This window comes from Balaenoptera borealis, assembly GCF_965194805.1.
Source record: "Balaenoptera borealis genome assembly, chromosome: X".
NCBI classification, from domain to species: domain Eukaryota; kingdom Metazoa; phylum Chordata; class Mammalia; order Artiodactyla; family Balaenopteridae; genus Balaenoptera; species Balaenoptera borealis.
The window spans coordinates 87,884,084-87,903,719 of record NC_138881.1 but is presented as its reverse complement, the minus strand read 5'-3'; the positions used below and the strand labels follow the sequence as shown (position 1 = coordinate 87,903,719).

The following is a 19,636-nucleotide window of genomic DNA, read 5'->3' as shown; positions in this document are numbered from 1 at the left end:
CACCCACTGGAGTGAAGGTTCTGAGCCCCACGTCAGGCTTCCCAACCTGGGGGTCTGGCAACGGGAGGAGGAATTCATAGAGAATCAGACTTTGAAGCCTAGTGGGAATTGATTGCAGGACTTCGACAGGACTGGGGGAAGCAGAGACCCCACTCTTGGAGGGTGCACACAAAATAGTGTGTGCATCAGGACCCAGGGGAAGGAGCAGTGACCCTGGGGGAGACTGAAACAGACATACCTGCTGGTGTTTGGGGGTCTCCTGCAGAGGCGGGGGCTGGCTCTGTTTCACCGTGGGGACAAGGACACTGGCAGCGGAGGTTCTGGGAAGTACTCCTTGGCGTGAGCCCTCCCAGGGTCTGCCATTAGCCCCACCAAAGAGCCCGGGTAGGCTCCAGTGTTGGGTTGCCTCGGGCAAAACAACCAACAGGGAGGGAACCCAGCCCCACCCATCAACAGTCAAGTGGATTAAAGTTTTAAGGAGCTCTGACCGCCACAGCAATAGTCAGCTCTACCCACCTCCAGAGCCTCCCATCAAGCCTCTTAGATAGCCTCAACCACCAGAGGGCAGACAGCAGAAGCAAGAAAAATTACAATCCTGCAGCCTGTGGAACAAAAACCACATTTACAGAAAGATAGACAAGATGAAAAGGCACAGGGCTATGTACCAGATGAAGGAACAAGAAAAAACCCCAGAAAAACAACTAAATGAAGTGGAGATAGGCAACCTTCCAGAAAAAGAATTCAGAATAATGATAGTGAAGATGATCCAGGACCTCGGAATAAGAATGGAGGCAAAGACTGAGAAGATGCAAGAAATGATTAACAAAGACCTAGAAGAATTAAACAACAAACAAACAGAGATGACCAATACAATAACTGAAATGAAGACTACACTAGAAGGAATCAATAGCAGAATAACTGAGGCAGAAGAACGGATAAGTGACCTGGAAGACAGAATGGTGGAATTCACTGCTGCGGAACAGACTAAAGAAAAAAGAATGAAAAGAAATGAAGACAGCCTAAGAGACCTCTGGGACAACATTAAACGCAACAACATTCGCATTATAGGGGTCCCAGAAGGAGAAGAGAGAGAGAAAGGACCAGAGAAAATATTTGAAGAGATTATAGTCGAAAACTTCCCTAACATGGGAAAGGAAATAGCCACCCAAGTCCAGGAAGCGCAGAGAGTCCCATACAGGATAAACCCAAGGAGAAGCACGCCGAGACACATAGTAATCAAAGTGGCAAAAATTAAAGACAAAGAAGAATTATTGAAAGCAGCAAGGGAAAAACGACAAATAACATACAAGGGAACTCCCATAAGGTTAACAGCTGATTTCTCAGCAGAAACTCTACAAGCCAGAAGGGAGTGGCATGATATACCTAAAGTGATGAAAGGGAAGAACCTACAACCAAGATTACTCTACCCAGCAAGGATCTCATTTAGATTTGATGGAGAAATTAAAAGCTTTACAGACAAGCAAAAGCTAAGAGAATTCAGCACCACCAAACCAGCTCTACAACAAATGCTAAAGGAACTTCTCTAAGTGGGAAACACAAAAGAAGAAAAGGACCTACAAAAACAAACCCAAAACAATTAAGAAAATGGTCATAGGAACATACATATCGATAATTACCTTAAATGTGAATGGATTAAATGCTCCAACCAAAAGACACAGGCTTGCTGAATGGATACAAAAACAAGACCCATATATATGCTGTCTACAAGAGACCCACTTTAGACCTAGGGACACATACCGACTGAAAGTGAGGGGATGGAAAAAGATATTCTATGCAAATGAAAATCAACAGAAAGCTGGAGTAGCAATACTCATATCAGATAAAATAGACCTTAAAATAAAGAATGTTACAAGAGACAAGAAAGGACACTACATAATGATCAAGGGATCAATCCAAGAAGAAGATATAACAATTACAAATATATATGAACCCAACATAGGAGCACCTCAATACATAAGGCAACTGCTAACAGCTATAAAAGAGGAAATTGACAGTAACACAATAATAGTGGGGAACTTTAACACCTCACTTACACCAATGGACAGATCATCCAAAATGAAAATAAATAAGGAAACAGAACCTTTAAATGACACAATAGACCAGATAGATTTAATTGATATTAATAGGACATTCCATCCAAAAAAAGCAGATTACACGTTCTTCTCAAGTGTGCACAGAACATTCTCCAGGATAGATCACATCTTGGGTCACAAATCAAGCCTCAGTAAATTTAAGAAAATTGAAATCATATCAAGCATCTTTTCTGACCACAACGCTATGAGATTGGAAATGAATTACAGGGAAAAAAACGTAAAACACACAAACACATGGAGGCTAAACAATACGTTACTAAATAACCAAGAGATCACTGAAGGAATCAAAGAGGAAATCAAAAAATACCTAGAGACAAATGACAATGAAAACACGACGACCCAAAACCTATGGGATGCAGCAAAAGCGGTTCTAAGAGGGAAGTTTATAGCTATACAAGCCTACCTCAAGAAACAAGAAAAATCTCAAGTAAACAATTTAACCTTACACCTAAAGAAACTAGAGAAAGAAGAACAAACAAAACCGAAAGTTAGCAGAAGGAAAGAAATCATAAAGATCAGAGCGGAAATAAATGAATAGAAACAAAGAAAACAATAGCAAAGATCAATAAAACTAAAAGCTGGTTCTTTGAGAAGATAAACAAAATTGATAAGCCATTAGCCAGACTCATCAAGAAAAAGAGGGAGAGGACTCAAATCAATAAAATCAGAAATGAAAAAGGAGAAGTTACAACAGACACCACAGAAATACAAAGCATCCTAAGAGACTACTACAAGCAACTTTATGCCAATAAAATGGACAACCTGGAAGAAATGGACAAATTCTTAGAAAGGTATAACCTTCCAAGACTGAACCAGGAAGAAACAGAAAATATGAACAGACCAATCACAAGTAATGAAATTGAAACTGTGATTAAAAATCTTCTAACAAACAAAAGTCCAGGACCAGATGGCTTCACAGGCAAATTCTATCAAACATTTAGAGAAGAGCTAACACCTATCCTTCTCAAACTCTTCCAAAAAATTGCAGAGGAAGGAACACTCCCAAACTCATTCTATGAGACCACCATCACCTTGATACCAAAACCAGACAAAGACACCACAAAAAAAGAAAATTACAGACCAATATCACTGATGAATATAGATGCAAAAATCCTCAACAAAATACTAGCAAACAGAATCCAACAACTCATTAAAAGGATCATACTCCACGATCAAGTGGGATTTATCCCAGGGATGCAAGGATTCTTCAATATACGCAAATCAATCAATGTGATACACCATATTAACAAATTGAAGAATAAAAACCATATGATCATCTCAATAGATGCAGAAAAAGCTTTTGACAAAATTCAACACCCATTTATGATAAAAACTCTCCAGAAAGTGGGCATAGAGGGAACCTACCTCAATGTAATAAAGGCCATATATGACAAACCCACAGCAAACATCATTCTCAATGGTGAAAAACTGAAAGCATTTCCACTAAGATCAGGAACAAGACAAGGATATCCACTCACCACTATTATTCAACATAGTTCTGGAAGTCCTAGCCACGGCAATCAGAGAAGAAAAAGAAATAAAAGGAATCCAAATTGGAAAAGAAGAAGTAAAATTGTCACTGTTTGCAGATGACATGATACTATACATAGAGAATCCTAAAACTGCCACCAGAAAACTGCTAGAGCTAATTAATGAATATGGTAAAGTTGCAGGATACAAAATTAATGCACAGAAATCTCTTGCATTCCTATACATTAATGTTGAAAAATCTGAAAGAGAAATTATGGAAACACTCCCATTTACCATTGCAACAAAAAGAATAAAATACCTAGGAATAAACCTACCTAGGGAGACAAAAGACCTGTATGCAGAAAACTATAAGACACTGATGAAAGAAATTAAAGATGATACCAACAGATGGAGAGATATACCATGTTCTTGGATTGGAAGAATCAACATTGTGAAAATGACTATACTACCCAAAGCAATCTACAGATTCAATGCAATCCCTATCAAATTACCAATGGCATTTTTTACAGAACTAGAACAAATCATTTTAAAATTTGTATGGAGACACAAAAGACCCCGAATAGCCAAAGCAGTCTTGAGGGAAAAAAAACGGAGCTGGAGGAACCAGACTCCCTGACTTCAGACTATACTACAAAGCTACAGTAATCAAGACAATATGGTACTGGCACAAAAACAGAAACATAGATCAATGGAACAGGATAGAAAGCCCAGAGATAAACCCACGCACCTATGGTCAACTAATCTATGACAAAGGAGGCAAAGATATACAATGGAGAAAAGACAGTCTCTTCAATAAGTGGTGCTGGGAAAACTGGACAGCTACATGTAAAAGAATGAAATTAGAATTCTCCCTAACACTATACACAAAAATAAACTCAAAATGGATTAGAGACCTAAATGTAAGGCTGGACACTATAAAACTCTTAGAGGAAAACATAGGAAGAACACTGTTTGACATAAATCACAGGAAGATCTTTTTTGATCCACCTCCTAGAGTAATGGAAATAAAAACAAAAATAAACAAATGGGACCTAATGAAACTTCAAAGCTTTTGCACAGCAAAGGAAACCATAAACAAGACGAAAAGAGAACCCTCAGAATGGGAGAAAATATTTGCAAATGAATCAACGGACAAAGGATTAATCTCCAAAATATATAAACAGCTCATGCAGCTCAATATTAAAGAAACAAACACCCCAATCCAAAAATGGGCAGAAGACCTAAATAGACATTTCTCCAAAGAAGACATACAGATGGCCACGAAGCACATGAAAAGATGCTCAACATCACTAATTATTAGAGAAATGCAAATCAAAACTACAATGAGGTATCACCTCACTCCTGTTAGAATGGGCATCATCAGAAAATCTACAAACAACAAATGCTGGAGAGGGTGTGGAGAATAGGGAACCCTCTTGCACTGTTGGTGGGAATTTAAACTGATACAGCCACTATGGAGAACAGTATGGAGGTTCCTTAAAAAACTAAAAATAGAATTACCATATGACCCAGCAATCCCACTACTGGGCATATACCTAGAGAAGACCGTAATTCAAAAAGACACATGCACCCGAATGTTCATTGCAGCACTATTTACAATAGCCAGGTCATGGAAGCAACCTAAATGCCCATCAACAGATGAATGGATAAAGAAGATGTGGTACATATATACAATGGAATATTACTCAGCCTTAAAAAGGAACAAAATTGGGTCATTTGTAGAGACGTGGATGGACCTAGAGACTGTCATACAGAGTGAAGTAAGCCAGAAAGAGAAAAACGAATATCGTATATTAACGCATGTATGTGGAACCTAGAAAAATGGTACAGATGAGCCGGTTTGCAGGACAGAAGTTGAGACACAGATGTAGAGAAGAGACATATGGACACCAAGGGGGGAAAACTGCGGTGGGGTGGGGATGGTGGTGTGCTGAATTTGGCGATTGGGATTGACATGTATACACTGATGTGTATAAAATTGATGACTAATAAGAATCTGCAGTATAAAAAAACAAACAAAACAACTAATACTAAAAAAAAAAGAAAAAGAAAACAATAGAAAATATCAACAAAACTAAGAATTGTGTTTTGAAAGATAAACAAAATTGACAAACTTTTAGCTAGACTAACCAAGAAAAAAAGAAAGAGGACTCAAATAAATAAAATTATAAATGAAAGAGGAGACATTACAACTGATACCACAGAAATACAAAGGATCATAAGAGACTACTATGAACAATTATACACCAACAAATTGGATAAACTGCATAATCCCTACAAACATGCAACTTACCAAGACTGAATCATGAAGAAATAGAAAATCTGAACAGACTAATAATGAGTAAAGAGATCAAATCAGTAATCAAACACCTCTCAACAGATAAAAGCCCAGTACCAGATGGCTTCTGTGATGAATTCTACCAAATATTTAAAGAAGAATTAATGCCAATATTTCTCAAAAATTGAAGAGAGGGAACACTCCCAAACTCAATTGATGAGGCCACCATCACTGTCATACCAAAGCCAAAGAAGGACACTACAAGAAAAGAAAATTAGATGAGTTGAAAAAGAATATATATGTATAACTGAATTACTGTGCTGTACACCTGAAACTAACATGACATTGTAAATCAACTAGACTTTAATTAAAAAATCAAAAAAATAAAAAACAATAAAACTATGCCACAAAAATGTTTTTAATTAAAAAAAGTAAAGAAAATTACAAGCCAATATCCATGATGAAAATACATGCAAATGCAAATATTCTGAACAAAATGCTAGCAAACTGAATTCAACAGTACATTGAAAGGATCATATTCCACGATCAAGTGAGATTTATCTCTGAGATGAAAGCATGCTTCACCATATGCAAATCAATAAATGAGATCCACTACATTAACAGAATGAAGGATAAAAATCATATGATCTTAATAGATGTAAAAAAAAGTATTTGAAAAAATTCAACACCCTTTCATGATAAACTCTCAAAAATAGGGTATACAAGGATGTACCTCAACATAATAAAGACCATACATGAGAAGCTCATAGCTAATATTATAGTCAATGGTGAAAGCATTTCCTTTAAGATCTGGAACAAGACAAGTGTGCCCACTCTGACTACCCCTATTCAATATAGTACTGGAAGTCCTAGCCAGAGAAATTAGGGAATAAAAAGCAACCCAATTGGAAAGGAATAAGTACAACTGTCTGTGTTTGCACATGAAATAAACTTATATTTAGAAAAGCCTAAAGACTCAACCAAAAAACTGCTGGAATGAATTTGGTAAAGTTTCGGGTTACACAATCAACACAGAAAAATCAGTTGTGTTTCTATACACTAACAACAAACTATCTGAAAAATAAAGAAAGAAAACAATTGCAATTACAATAGCATCAATAACAGTAAAATTCTTAGGAATAAATTTAAATAAGTGAAAGATCTGTACATTGAAAGCTATAAGACTTTGATAAAAAGAAAGTGAAGAACAAACGAATAAATGGAAATATATCCTGTGTCCATTGATCAGAATAATTAATATTGTTAAAATGTCCATACTACCCAAAGTGATCTATAGATTTAATGAAATGCCTATCAAAATTCCTATAGAATTTTAAACAAAAAAACAATCCTAAAATTCGTATGGAACCACAAGCAACCAATGCAGTCCTGAAAAAAAAGAACAAAACTAAAGGAATTACACTTTGTAATTGCAAACTTTATTACAAAGCTATAGAATCATAACACTATGGTACTGGCATAAAGACAGACATGTAGACCAATGGAACAGAATCAAGAGCCCAGAAATAAACCCACACATATACAGTAAACTAATATTTGACAAGAAAGCCAAGAAAAATCAATGGGAAAATATAGTCTCTTCAATACATTGTCCTGGGAAAAGTGGATATTCACATGCAAAAGAATGAAACTGAACCCCTACCTTACACCACTCATAAAAATTCACTTGAAATGGATTAAATGTCACACCCGAAACAGTAAAACTCCTAAAAGAAAACATAGGGAAAAGGCTCCTTGGCATTGGTCTTGGCAAAAAAAATTCTTTATATGACACCAAAATCACAAGGAACAAAAGCAAAAGTAAACAAGTGGACTACATCAAACTAAAAAGCTTCTGCACAGAAAAAGAAATGATCAACAAAATGAAAAGACAACCTACAGAATGGGGAAAAACATTTGCAAAACCTGTATCTGAAAACAGTTTAATATCTAAAATATATAAGGAAATCATATAACTGAATAGTAAAAATAATAATAATAATCTGATTTTAAAATGGGTAAAGGACCTGAATAGACAGTTTTCTACAAAAGAGATACAAACGGCCAACAGTTCCATGAAAAGATGACATCACTAATGTCATGAAAAGATGACATCATTAGTCATCAGAGAAATGCAAATCAAAACCACAGTGAGGTATCACTTCAACCTGTTAGAATGACTATTCTCAAAAAGACAAGAGATAATACGTGTTGATGAGAATATAAAGAAAAGCAAAGTCTTATACACTGTTAGTAGGAATGTAGGTTAGTGCAGCCACTATGGAAGACAGCATGGAGGCTTTTAAAAAAATTAAAAATTAATTACCACATGATCCAGTAATCCCACTTTTGGGTATATATTCAAAGGAAATGAAATCACCATCTCTAAGAGATATCTATTCTACCATGTTCATTGAAGCATTATTCACAATAGACAAGACATGGAAACTACCTTAATATGCACTGACAGATGAATGGATAAAGAAAATGTTATATATATAAATATGTATAACATTTATTTACATATATAAATAAAATTCAGCCATGAGAATAAAAGGAAATTATGCCATTTGACATGGCAACACAGAGACATATTCTTTGGCCTGGCCAACACACTTTTCCATTTTGAAACTCCAAGAGAATTTCAAAGGAGTTGTATGAGAATATTAGTACCCCTCCACCTCAATCAATATGATATTAAAGATAAGATAAAATGGTAAAATTAATTGGAGAGTAATCATGTATGAATTATGGATATTACATTTCAGATAACCCACAGTGTTTGTTAGTTTGTTATAAACTGCAATAAGCAAACCTGTATGCTTCTAACACCAGAGAGAATTTACCTCAGAAACATATTTGAAGATAACTCCATATAGTACAAAAGAGACATGAGAAATTGTTGGAGTAAGGGCATATTATTTAATAAATGATACTGGTATTATGTGGAAAGGATCCATTTCCATTTCCCTCTACATATCAGAAGCCAAAATTCATTCTAGGTAATTGAGTGTTTCTTTTTCTTTATCCTCCCACCCCTTTTGATATATTTAAAGTATGTAAATCTTAGTGGAATTTGTTCACATGTACTGTGATATAACATTACTTGTTTTCCCAAATGATTAGCTAATTATTCTAACACCACTCACTAAATGTGTAGAAAAGAGTTAGCACAGCAGACCTGAGATTGCTAGCCTTATAAACTGCTTACAAGGTTGGCCTTTGGCTGGATTCTGTTAACCTGGATTTAAAGAAGGTTCCCACCATTCCCAGAACAGATAAGATTGGCTCACTGTACCTAAATTCTTTGTGCAAACAATATGGTTTATGCTGAATAACTTCTTTCCTTCTGGGAGTCTGGAATTTCGGTACATGCTAGGCAAAGGGTACCCCAACCTCCCCCAAATTTTGGGCACTGAGTATCTAATAAGCTTCCTTGATAAATAACATTTCACACATGTTGTCATCAATTGTTGTTGGAGGAATTAAGTGTATTCTGTGGGACTCCACTGGGAGAAGGCTCCTGGAAGCTTGCACCTGGTTTTTTTTTAACTTTGCTCCATGCGCTTTTTTCCTTCACTGATTTGGTTTTGCATTCTTTTGTAATAAATCATAACTGTGAGTACAACTGTATACTGAACCTTGTAAGTCCTGCTAGCGAATCATTGAACCTGTGAATGGTCTTGAGGATCCCTGACACACTGAATCTTTCACTTTTCTCCATGAATCTGAACTGTCACCCTACTATAACTGCCCACATATATGTGGCAATATAAGGGCTCTCTATCTGTATTCCATTTAACTTTTCCTGAGTAGTTCTACTCTGTTTTGCCAACAGATTTGACAAAATTTTAAAAATTCTTTGTGGGGCAAATACTTTCCAACTTCCATATTATTTTTCTTTCAAAATTCCCTGGACTATTCACAGGCTTGTGTGTATATACAAATCAATAAGGAGTTCTTGAACCTTTAAGAACCTCTAAACCAAGAGCCTCTAAAAGGCAAATGGGAAAAGCCTACACATACTCTGCTCACAAAAAGAAAACCAAACTGGCTAATAAACATCTCAAAGTAGGTTTAATCTCATTAATAATATCAAAACAACAATGCAATACCATGTTCCCCAATTCTATTAGTACAGGACTTAAAAATTTTGCTACTAGGGTTATAGACCTATTAAAAACTGTATCTACTAAGCTCACTATACAGTTCTAAGACAAATTATCCAGCCTACAGCCCCATCCCAAAGGAAGAAGTCCTTGCTTGACTCTTGAGTAAGGCATGACCACTCGACCAGCATTGGACACCTGAGGTGAGAGTTCATGGAGCTGATGAAAGGGATCACGAGTGTCACTATGAAGGGGGTAGATGGCCTTCTAGAAAATCTCTGAAGAATGGATAGGCCTTTGAAAGACATTATAGGGGGCTGGAGATGACTGGTAGGAAGGGACAAGTGAGTGAGAAAGTTGACCCCTCCAGGTGCAAGGAACTGTGTGAATAAGCTGTGGTGAAGATAATGTCTGTGAAAGCCTATTTTGTGTTACCTGTAAAATGCTATATAATGTATATTCTGCGATAAAAGAATGTCTTTTTAAAGACATTCTTTATGTTATACAAACTCTTCCTGAGACTAGAAAAAGAACAAAAACTATCCTAACTCATTTAATAAGACTAATATAACTTTGAAACTATGGTGAGAAAACTACGGCATAAAAAAATAAAATCATAGACCAATATCACTCATGAAGAATAATGAAAAAACTGGCAAGTTGAATCTAGCAGTATATTAAAAAACAGTAACAACAAAAAAAATACTGTGATAGAATGTCAAGGAGATAGGCATATCCACAATTACAGTCAGATTTCAGCACCTCTCTCTCAATAACAAGTACAGACAAAATAAGTAAAGATATACAACAGAAGACCTAAACAAGTTTATGAACCAACTAGACCTAACTGACATTTATAGAACAGTTCACAGGACAACAGAAAAATACACATTCTTTTCAAGTGCAATTGGAATATTTACCAAGATAGACCATATTCTGGGCCATAAAGGAAGACTCAATAAATTAAAAGGATTCAGGCCACACAAAGTAAGTTCTCTGACCACAATGATACTGTGGTCAGCACTGTAGAAATACATAACTGAAACATATCTGGAAAAGCCTCAAATACTTAGGAACTACATAGCCTACTTCTAAATAACTCTTGGATCAAAGAAGAAACTAAAAAAGAAATTAGTATGTAATTTCCATTGAAGAAAAATGAAAACACAACATATTAAAATTTGTGGGATAAAGCTTAAGCAGTATTAGAGGGAATTTTACAGTACTAAAAAGCCTATATTAGAAAAACAATGGTCTCAAATTAATGACCTCAGCTTCTATTTCAAGTAGCTAGAAATAAAATAGTAACAAACACAAAGTAAACCAAAGAAAAAAAAATAAGAGCAAAACCCAATGAAATAGAAACAAGAAAAACAATAAAGAAAACCAATAAAACTAAACACTAGTTTGTTGAGGTCAATAAAATTGATAAGCCTCCAGCCAGAATGATAAAGGAAAACAAGAGAGAAGACACAATTACCAACATTAGGAATGAGAGAGATGACATCACTAGATATTTCACAAACATCAAAAGGATAATAAGAAATTTATTGGCAAGGCTGAAGGTAAACAGACAACCCATAAATTGCTGATAGGGATGAAATTCTGTAATACCCCTTTGGAGGGATATTTCAGAGTATCTAATAAAACTACATATGAAGTTATCATTTGATCAACCATCCCCACTTCTAGGAATCTACCCTGAAGATATACCTCTAACCATACAAAAATTACAATTGCACAAGGTTATTCTTCCAGCAGTGTTTGCAACAGCAAAATATTGGAAACAAATGCCCATATATAGGAGAGTAATTGAACAAATTATAGTAGTGACACATAATGGAGGAATATGAATCTGTAAAAAAGAAATGAAAAAGATTGCTATGTACTAATTGGCTTCAAATCTGTAAAATGTGCAAATACTGAGGTTAATGGGATTAGTAAAATTTATTCTTTTCTAACTATACTCTCCTAAAAGGACTTTGGCATCTTGTGGATACCTCCTAAAGCTGAGCTCTGACCAAAATGGATTAGCACAAATAAGGGAGTGCCACTAAGGATAGATGCAAATCACCAAGTCTAAAGCACTGGCCAGAAAAAAAATACAAGGAAAAGAGCAAAGGGTCAGCGGAGGCGAACTTGTGAGAATATTCATAAGGCAGTTTGTAGGTGGTTCCCAGAAGGACTCTCCTCTGAGACCCAAGACTGAAAAGGGAGGGAGCCTCAGATGGAGCAGGTGGAACAATGACCCTTGTGTCTCTAGATGGGAACTGTTGAGGGCACAATGGGACTAAGCTCTTTCAGAATTTCACATCCAGGGCAGACCCCCAGGATGCTGCTGCCTGGGTTGAGATCCAGGGATCCTCTTGAGGGTTGAGAAGCTTGCTTATAACCCAATGAGAAATCCTATGTGAAGGGCCCAAAGCATCTAGGTTCCCTCCTTGTGAGTGTGTTGTCTCTCCCCTTCCCTAGAGCTGCCCAGATTGAGGTTCATTCCTCTCTTGCATCTCCAGGCAGCTGGAACCTTAGAGTAAAAGTCAGTCCTGTTGCCCTCTCATTACCCCCACCCCACCCCCGCCACTAACTTGCCCACAATATTGAGCCCAGCCATCCCCGCTGTCTGACAGACAGACAGAAGAGTGAGTGCCAACTAGGTGGAAGGAAGGGAGTGTAGCTCACAGTTCCTATCCTCACACCTGCGTTTCCTGATCCAGGGCCACCGGTGTTCACAAATTGTCACTTCACCGTTTCCTCTCTCTGGGCTCCCCTGAAGCCAACTGCTTCCACGTGTCCACCTCTCCCACCCACACAGAGAAACAGAGTCACGCAGCGCTGGGCGGGGAGACGGGGGTGGGGTAGGGGCTTTCAGAAGGCAGGAGGGAGCGCGAGGCTCCGAGACACTTCCTCTGCCCGGATCTAGTCTCCACCACCACCTCCCACGGATGCCAATATATGGCCTCGAGCCCACCTCCTCTAGCAGCGGCCGATGCTTCTCTCCACTTATGCCTCCCGCAGGATGACTTCCTGCCTCTTGAGCTCCCGGGCAAAAACAGACCCCGGCTAAGACGCTCACGATTGGCTGAGGGATTGTGTCCTCCGCCAACAAAGGCCATAATTCTGGGCGCTTGAGGGATTAGCTTTCAGGCTAGTGCAGCATGGAGAGACACCCACCCACGCACCCACCATCACGTCCTACCACTCCTCTCACGGCCGTCTGTCAAGCGTCAGGTGCAAGTCTTTCCCGTCCCTTTCCAGCGCGACAAACCTCTACGCCGGTCCAAGTGAGAGTGCGGTCACGCGACCCACAGTTAGTCCCACGTGACCGCGCACTCTGGAAGTCTGCGCAGCCCTGCAGCACGCAAGGCACAGTCCTCTGCCTCTGGGGGTGAGCTGCTTGCTAGAACAATCTGAAGCTCCCGATGGGGGTGAAGATAGAGAGCTGAAAGGAAGGCTGGATTCGGAGCCAAAGCTTCCAGCCCTAAGCCTGGGCCTTGCTCTGTAGGAGCACAGGGCTGGCGAGGAACACCCCATGAGGAGTTTGGAGACCAACTGACTTTTAATATTCTGTGCAAAACTCGGGCGACATATTAAAACACACACAGGATCTGTCTTGGAAAATATTGATAGCCAAAACAAACATCCAATCTCCAATTTCCACCACCAGGACGATCTCTGTTAGCACTTGTGGTTTGTGAATGGAGGCAAAACTGCCACTTTGCCCTACTTCCATAAACCTTGCAGCCTAGAATCCGGTAGGAAAAAAGCACTTTGCACCCTGAGACAAACGAAAAGTGAATAAAACTTTGTATATTTTCCTTTAGCCTGGACTACCCCCACCCCAAACCAACTTTATCCCTGACTTTTGCTCCTGTCTGAGGATACGTTATTACTTTTGTGAATCCGCAAAATGTGTACCACAAACTCAGAAACTTTGGAAAGTTTACAGCTTACTCCCTTTAAATTATGCATTTTTATTTAGCAAGCCAGTGCTTCTGAAGTTGTAGTCTCTCACACTTCTTTATTCCTTTGACATGTTTTACATGGTTGCAGGATTTTCCATAATCAAATAATATACATTTGCATAAATTCAGTCCATTTCACACATCTTTTGGGGGGAGGGATCATCTTTCCATGTATGATACCAGTCTTTTCTATTTCACCAAATATAGAAGGTATCAGAGCTTTTCTTAGCCAATTTTAAAACCTATATATCATCAATTTTAGTGGCCTGTATGCTATTACCTTAACACTTTCCATGGCACCACCATGAAGAAATGGAACTCCTGACAGTTAAATTTGTGTGCTTTCTGGTCTTATTCTTTGAACCTTTAAGCAAGATCAAAGAAACACCCATACTTTGAACTGCAAAATGCAACTTCTCAGCTCTTAAAAACTTACCTTATCCTCTATATCCCTTAATACACTCCTCCCAGCCACTCCAGGCAGACTGGATACCTCACTCCCATAGGAACACTTTTTCCAACTCCAAGCTTTTCTTCACAACATCCAACCTCTTCCTTACATTTCAGAGCCCAAATTAATTGGGTCCTTCTTCTCTGAAGCATACCCTGAGTAGCAGCCCATGGTAACATTTTCATTTAAAGATACGAGAATAGCTTTTTCAAGGAGCATTATTATTCATATGCTAATTACCCCTGTGTTATCGTATGTTATTTTTTGTATGTATATTTTAAGTTCACGGAGAAGGGTGATTTCTGCCAACTTTAACACAGAACTTTATTGAAAACACAACATGATTCAAATAGACATCAATAACACTTACTTTGCTTACTTATGATAGCTCAGTTCACTATAAGCTTAAATGGTAAATTCACAATCTAGACACAAACAAGTATCAACAAATGTGCTTTCAGTTTTAATATTCGTTTGGCATCAGAAGTTTGATCCAGCTCATACACAGAGTTTGGCAAAGTCAGTATCAGCATTAAAGTGTACATTACAACATAGAACCAACTTTGAAAACTAAAGCATTATTCAAGGACCCTAACTCAGGAACATAAGGACAATCAGAGGCAAGTGATTAATCATACTCATTTTTTTGTTCTGCCTCAGGGTCATTCTGATCATCTGTTTTGCCTTGCAGTTCCTTAGCAAATTTCTCAACTTCATGGAATGCAGAAATAAATGGCTCAAGACTGAAATCATCATCAGTGAACCACAACGCCTCTTTTTTAATATTGTTACCAATATTCTCAAGCATTGCTAGAACCACCTGAATATTGTCATTTGTCTCTTTCCTGTTAAAAAGGCCCATAAATTCTGACACTGCTTCAGCACTGAGTAGTTCTTTTGTCATGACAGGATTTTCAGACAAATTCAGTAGCATTTTCAGAACATGAAATCTTGTTTTGGTATTGCCCGTGGCTAATAAGGAGAGAAACCCAGATATATACTTGGCAACCAGTGTGTGATAGTCAGTAGTTGTAGTGAGGTGTCTAACCATCTTTATTCCAGATAACTGCTCAGGGGAATCCAACCTATAAGCAAGAGTTTCCTCACACACTTGACATACGTATGTCTGAATCATGTTTAGATTTGGATAAGGTGGAGCCATGTGAATCATATTTTCCAAAAACCTTGTCTTAACTCGGGAGGAGGGATAATTGAGCAAGGTTTCAATAAGTGAGACAACACCTGAATCGCGAATGAAATAACGAGTAAATTGAGAAGCACTCCTCATACCCATTGCAATTTTAGATATTTCATGAATAAAAGGATCTCGAATTTTGTCCATTAATAGAAGGAGTTCTTCAAACTCTTCAGGACCAATTTTAAGCTCACACTGTATGCAGTTGCAGAACCAACTCTCAGGTTCTGCACTCTCCCTGGTCCTAAGATGTTCTCGAATTTCCCTGACTGACCGGTAGGACGGATCATACTGAAATGGGAACTCAGGGTCAGGCTTATCAGGCTGAAGCAAAGATTCCTGCTCTTCCCCTTCTAGGCTCAGTTCCATGTGCTTGGGCTTTCCTCCAAACATTTCAGAGAACAGAAATGCTGCTTCTTTTGAAAATCTAAAGGGGCTTGGGGATGGGAAGCCAACCCTACCCCATGGGCCAGGCTTGAACTGAACAGCAACCTCCTCCCAGCTCTGCGGCCTGCGTAAAGCATCAGGCTCCTGCTCAACTGAACATGTGGACCTGCAAATGGCCCTGTACACAGGGCTAGGATTTGATTCAAAATGGGCCTCATCTCCTGCCCAGAACCAGGACCCCACTATGGCTTCATCCTCCTCAGCTACTGTCCTTGACTCATAGTTGGTTCCATTACCAGTCCTGTTATTGGCCTCATTTTTAGCTCCAAACCAGGACCCAACAACTGCCCCTTCCTCATTTTCTGGCCTGGATTCAGAGGTGGCCACAGTTTCAGTCTCATTAATGGCCTTGTCTCCAGACCACAACCAGGACTCAACAATCATCTCTTCATCATCCTCTGGCTTATATGCACAGCATGTTTCTGCTTCTACATTGATTTCTTTTGCATCCCAGAACCAGGATCCAAAAGTGGTTTCCTCTCCAGACCTTGATGTGGTCTCTTCTATTGCCTGGGGTCCAACGTCTATATTATATTCTTCAGCCCAGAACCAGGACCCAACAATGATTTCCTCCTTTTCAGTGCCATGCTTGGACTCAAAACTATCCCCTGCCTCCAGACTGGCTTCTTCTTCAGCCCAGAACCAGGACTCAACAATGACTTCCTCCTCTTCAGCTTCTGGACTGTATTTGCTGCAAATGTTAGTCTTGTTCCTAATGGCCTCTTCCCTGGCCCAGAACCAAGACCCAACAAAATGTTCCTCTTCAGCTGCCAGCCTGTCCTCTTCTCTAGCCTCTGCTTCTGTTTCAAGCCTGTCTTCCTCCCCAGCCCAGAACCAAGAACCAATAATGTCTTCCTCTTCAGCATCTGGCCTGGATTCTTCTCTATCTGTAGCCTCTATAATGGCTTTATCCCCTTTCCAGAACCAGGACGTGATCATGGTCTCCTCCTTGGTTGGTGCCTTGGCTTCTTCTTCAGTCCTATCATCTATACTGCCCTCTTCCACAGCCCATAACCAGGGCCCTACAGTGGTCTCTGGCCTTGTATATTTTCTGGACCAGAACCATGAATCAACAGTGTCCTGTTCCTCCTCTGGCCTAGACTTCCAGCTGCCTCCACTGGCAGCAAACATACAGGGATCTTCTCCTGACCAGAAGTCAGACTCAGTATTGATCTCTTCAGCAGTTGTCATAAATTTACATTGGGCACCAGTGGCATACTTCATACTGATCTCTTCAGTGGTCCCAAACCAAGATGATATAATACCCTTTTCCTTGTCCTCCAGGCTAGACTTGTTGCTGACTTCAGCCCTCCCACAAGCTTCTACTCCAGCCCAGAACCATGACCGAATAATGGGCTCCTCCTCTTCAGTCTCTGGCATAGTGTCACAATTGACTTCAGCCCCAGAATCCATCTGGGCCTGGTTTCCAGCCCAAAACCAGGACCCAAATATTGTCTCTTCTTCAGCTCCTGGCCTGGCCTCTTCTCTAAACTCAGGTTCTGTATTGATTTCTTCTCCAGCCCAGAACCAGGGACCAATGACCTCTTCTTCCTCAGACCTTGGCCTGGACCCACAGCTGGCCCCAATACCAGCTTCCACACTGGCCTCATCACTGACCCAAAACCAAGACCCAAAAATGGTCTCTTCTTTAGCCTCTGGGTTGGTTTCTTCATTACCCCAGAAGCAGAAACTGGCAGTGACCTTTTCTGTATCATCTGCTGGCACAGATTTGGAAGTGGCATCAGCCTCAGTTTCCACACTGGTCTTTTCCCCAGTTCCAAGCATAGAATTGCCAATAGGCTCCTGCTCAGTCTTTGGTCTGAATTTACCACTGGCCTCAGTCCCCATACTGGCCTCTTCTTCAGTCCAGAACCAACTGCCAACAATGGACTCATCCTCCACTTGAGAACAGGACTTGACAGTGTCCCCACCCACTATGCTGGACTCTTCTGCAGCCCAGAACCAGGCCCCAGTGAGGAACTCTTCCTCTGACCTGGCTTCTCGCTTTGTCCTGGCTCTGGCCTTGATTTTGGCCTCTTCCTTTGCCATTGCTCTGGCCCTGACCTCTTTCTTGGACTTGGGCCTAGACAAGTTATTAGCCTCTTCTCCAGGCCAGAACCAGGACTCTTTTTTGACTATATCCATAGACCCAGAAATGAAATCAATGGAAGCTTCTCGCTTGGCCCTGTGCCTGACCCTGACATCGGCCCCTTTCCTGGCTCTGGGTTTGTACCTGGCCTCCTCTCCAGCCCAGAACCAGGATTTTACATTGTCCTCACATTCAGACCCAGAATTAGATTCAGAGACTTCTTTCTTAGACCTAAACCAGGACCTACTATTGGTCTCTTCCCTGGGCCTAGACCAGACACTGGTCTTTTCTCTGGCCCAGAACCAGGATGTCTTAATAGATTCATCCTCAGAACCAGAACTGGATGCAACATAAAGCTCCCGACTGGTTTTGGGCCTAGACATGGCCTCTTCTTTGGCCATGTGCCTGGACCTAGTACTGGCCTTTACCCTGTCTCTAGGATGAAGCCTTGTACTGACCTCTTCTCTACTCCAGAACCAGGAGCTCAGAGAGGATCTATCCACCCATCTGAAATCACAATTGTGAGAAGTCTCTTTTTTGGATGTAGGCCTGGGATGGCACCAGGACCCCATATTCGTCTCCTCCTCTGACTCAAACAAAGGCTGGATACCTGACTGGGACTTGACCTTGGTGCCAGGAAAGGACTCAGCATCCATACTGACCAGTTCCCTATCCATAGACCAGATCTTAGTTTTAGCAATGGACCCAGACTCAGTACTGATCAGTGACCAGGATACAGCATTGGTTTGGGAAACTCCCTCTGTCTTCAGTAGTGCCTCAGCATGAAACTCAGTCTTGGCCCATGAATAGGTTTCATCCATGGACCTTGCCCCAGTGACTGCCTTGGCCTTACTCTTAGGATGTGTCCCAACTACTGCCATGGTCTCAGTTTTGGGCCTTGCTCCAGGCATTACCTGGGCCTGGGTCCTAACCTTGGGTCTGACCACCACTGGGACTTCATTCTCTCTCTCAGCCCCACCCCCAACTTCTTCTCCAGGCTTCTTTTCAGGCTTGGCCTGGATGCCAGGCTCAATCTCAGCCCCAGTCATAGTACAAGTTACAGAGGAGACCTGATTAAATACCACTATCCCAGTCTCAGCCTCTACCACAGATCTGTCACAGTTTTCTATCTTCACACTCTAATCTTTCGATGATTCAGGTGATACAGTTGGAAACAAAAGTTAGAGTCAATCACCAGTCCAGCAGTCAATCAGCCTCCTTCCCAATCCCAGCCTCAGCCAATACTACAGTCAGAGTGAAGAAAAAGCACAACCAAGCTGGGAGAGGATGGATGGTTCTTGGGTGGGTGCACACCTGTTGAGGGTGGTGGTCAGCAGCAATTCCAACACCACCAGAGCTGCCACTGGAAGTCAATCTAGGAAGCGAGAACGACATGGGGCTTTGAGTCTATTCCAACTGTGTCACTCCATGAACACTCACATAGAGAGACTGGACCTCGAATGCTTGATGGGAGAGTTAGGCTATTAGAAGTCTCTCTAT

At 40.2% G+C, this 19,636-nt stretch overlaps 2 protein-coding genes across 8 annotated transcripts in view; both read right to left on the bottom strand.

Moving 5' to 3' along the window:
* The window catches only part of ARMCX5 (armadillo repeat containing X-linked 5), a 135,791-nt gene that overhangs the window by 64,591 nt on the left and 51,564 nt on the right, over positions 1-19,636 (bottom strand). Inside the window, exon 6 of one of the 7 annotated variants that reach the window (XR_014239572.1) lies at positions 19,403-19,511. The exons of the other annotated variants lie outside the window; for them this stretch is intronic. The gene's annotated coding sequence lies outside the window, so the exon portion shown is untranslated. Of the gene's footprint in view, positions 1-19,402; positions 19,512-19,636 lie in introns of those variants that run through there. 7 annotated transcript variants of the gene reach the window in all.
* Positions 14,618-19,185, bottom strand: GPRASP1 (G protein-coupled receptor associated sorting protein 1; the record flags this gene model as incomplete). The annotated part of the gene is made up of 1 exon (XM_082377009.1): positions 14,618-19,185. One exon carries the CDS (start codon positions 19,183-19,185, stop codon positions 15,034-15,036), a length of 4,152 nt encoding a protein of 1,383 aa, XP_082233135.1. The 3' UTR covers positions 14,618-15,033.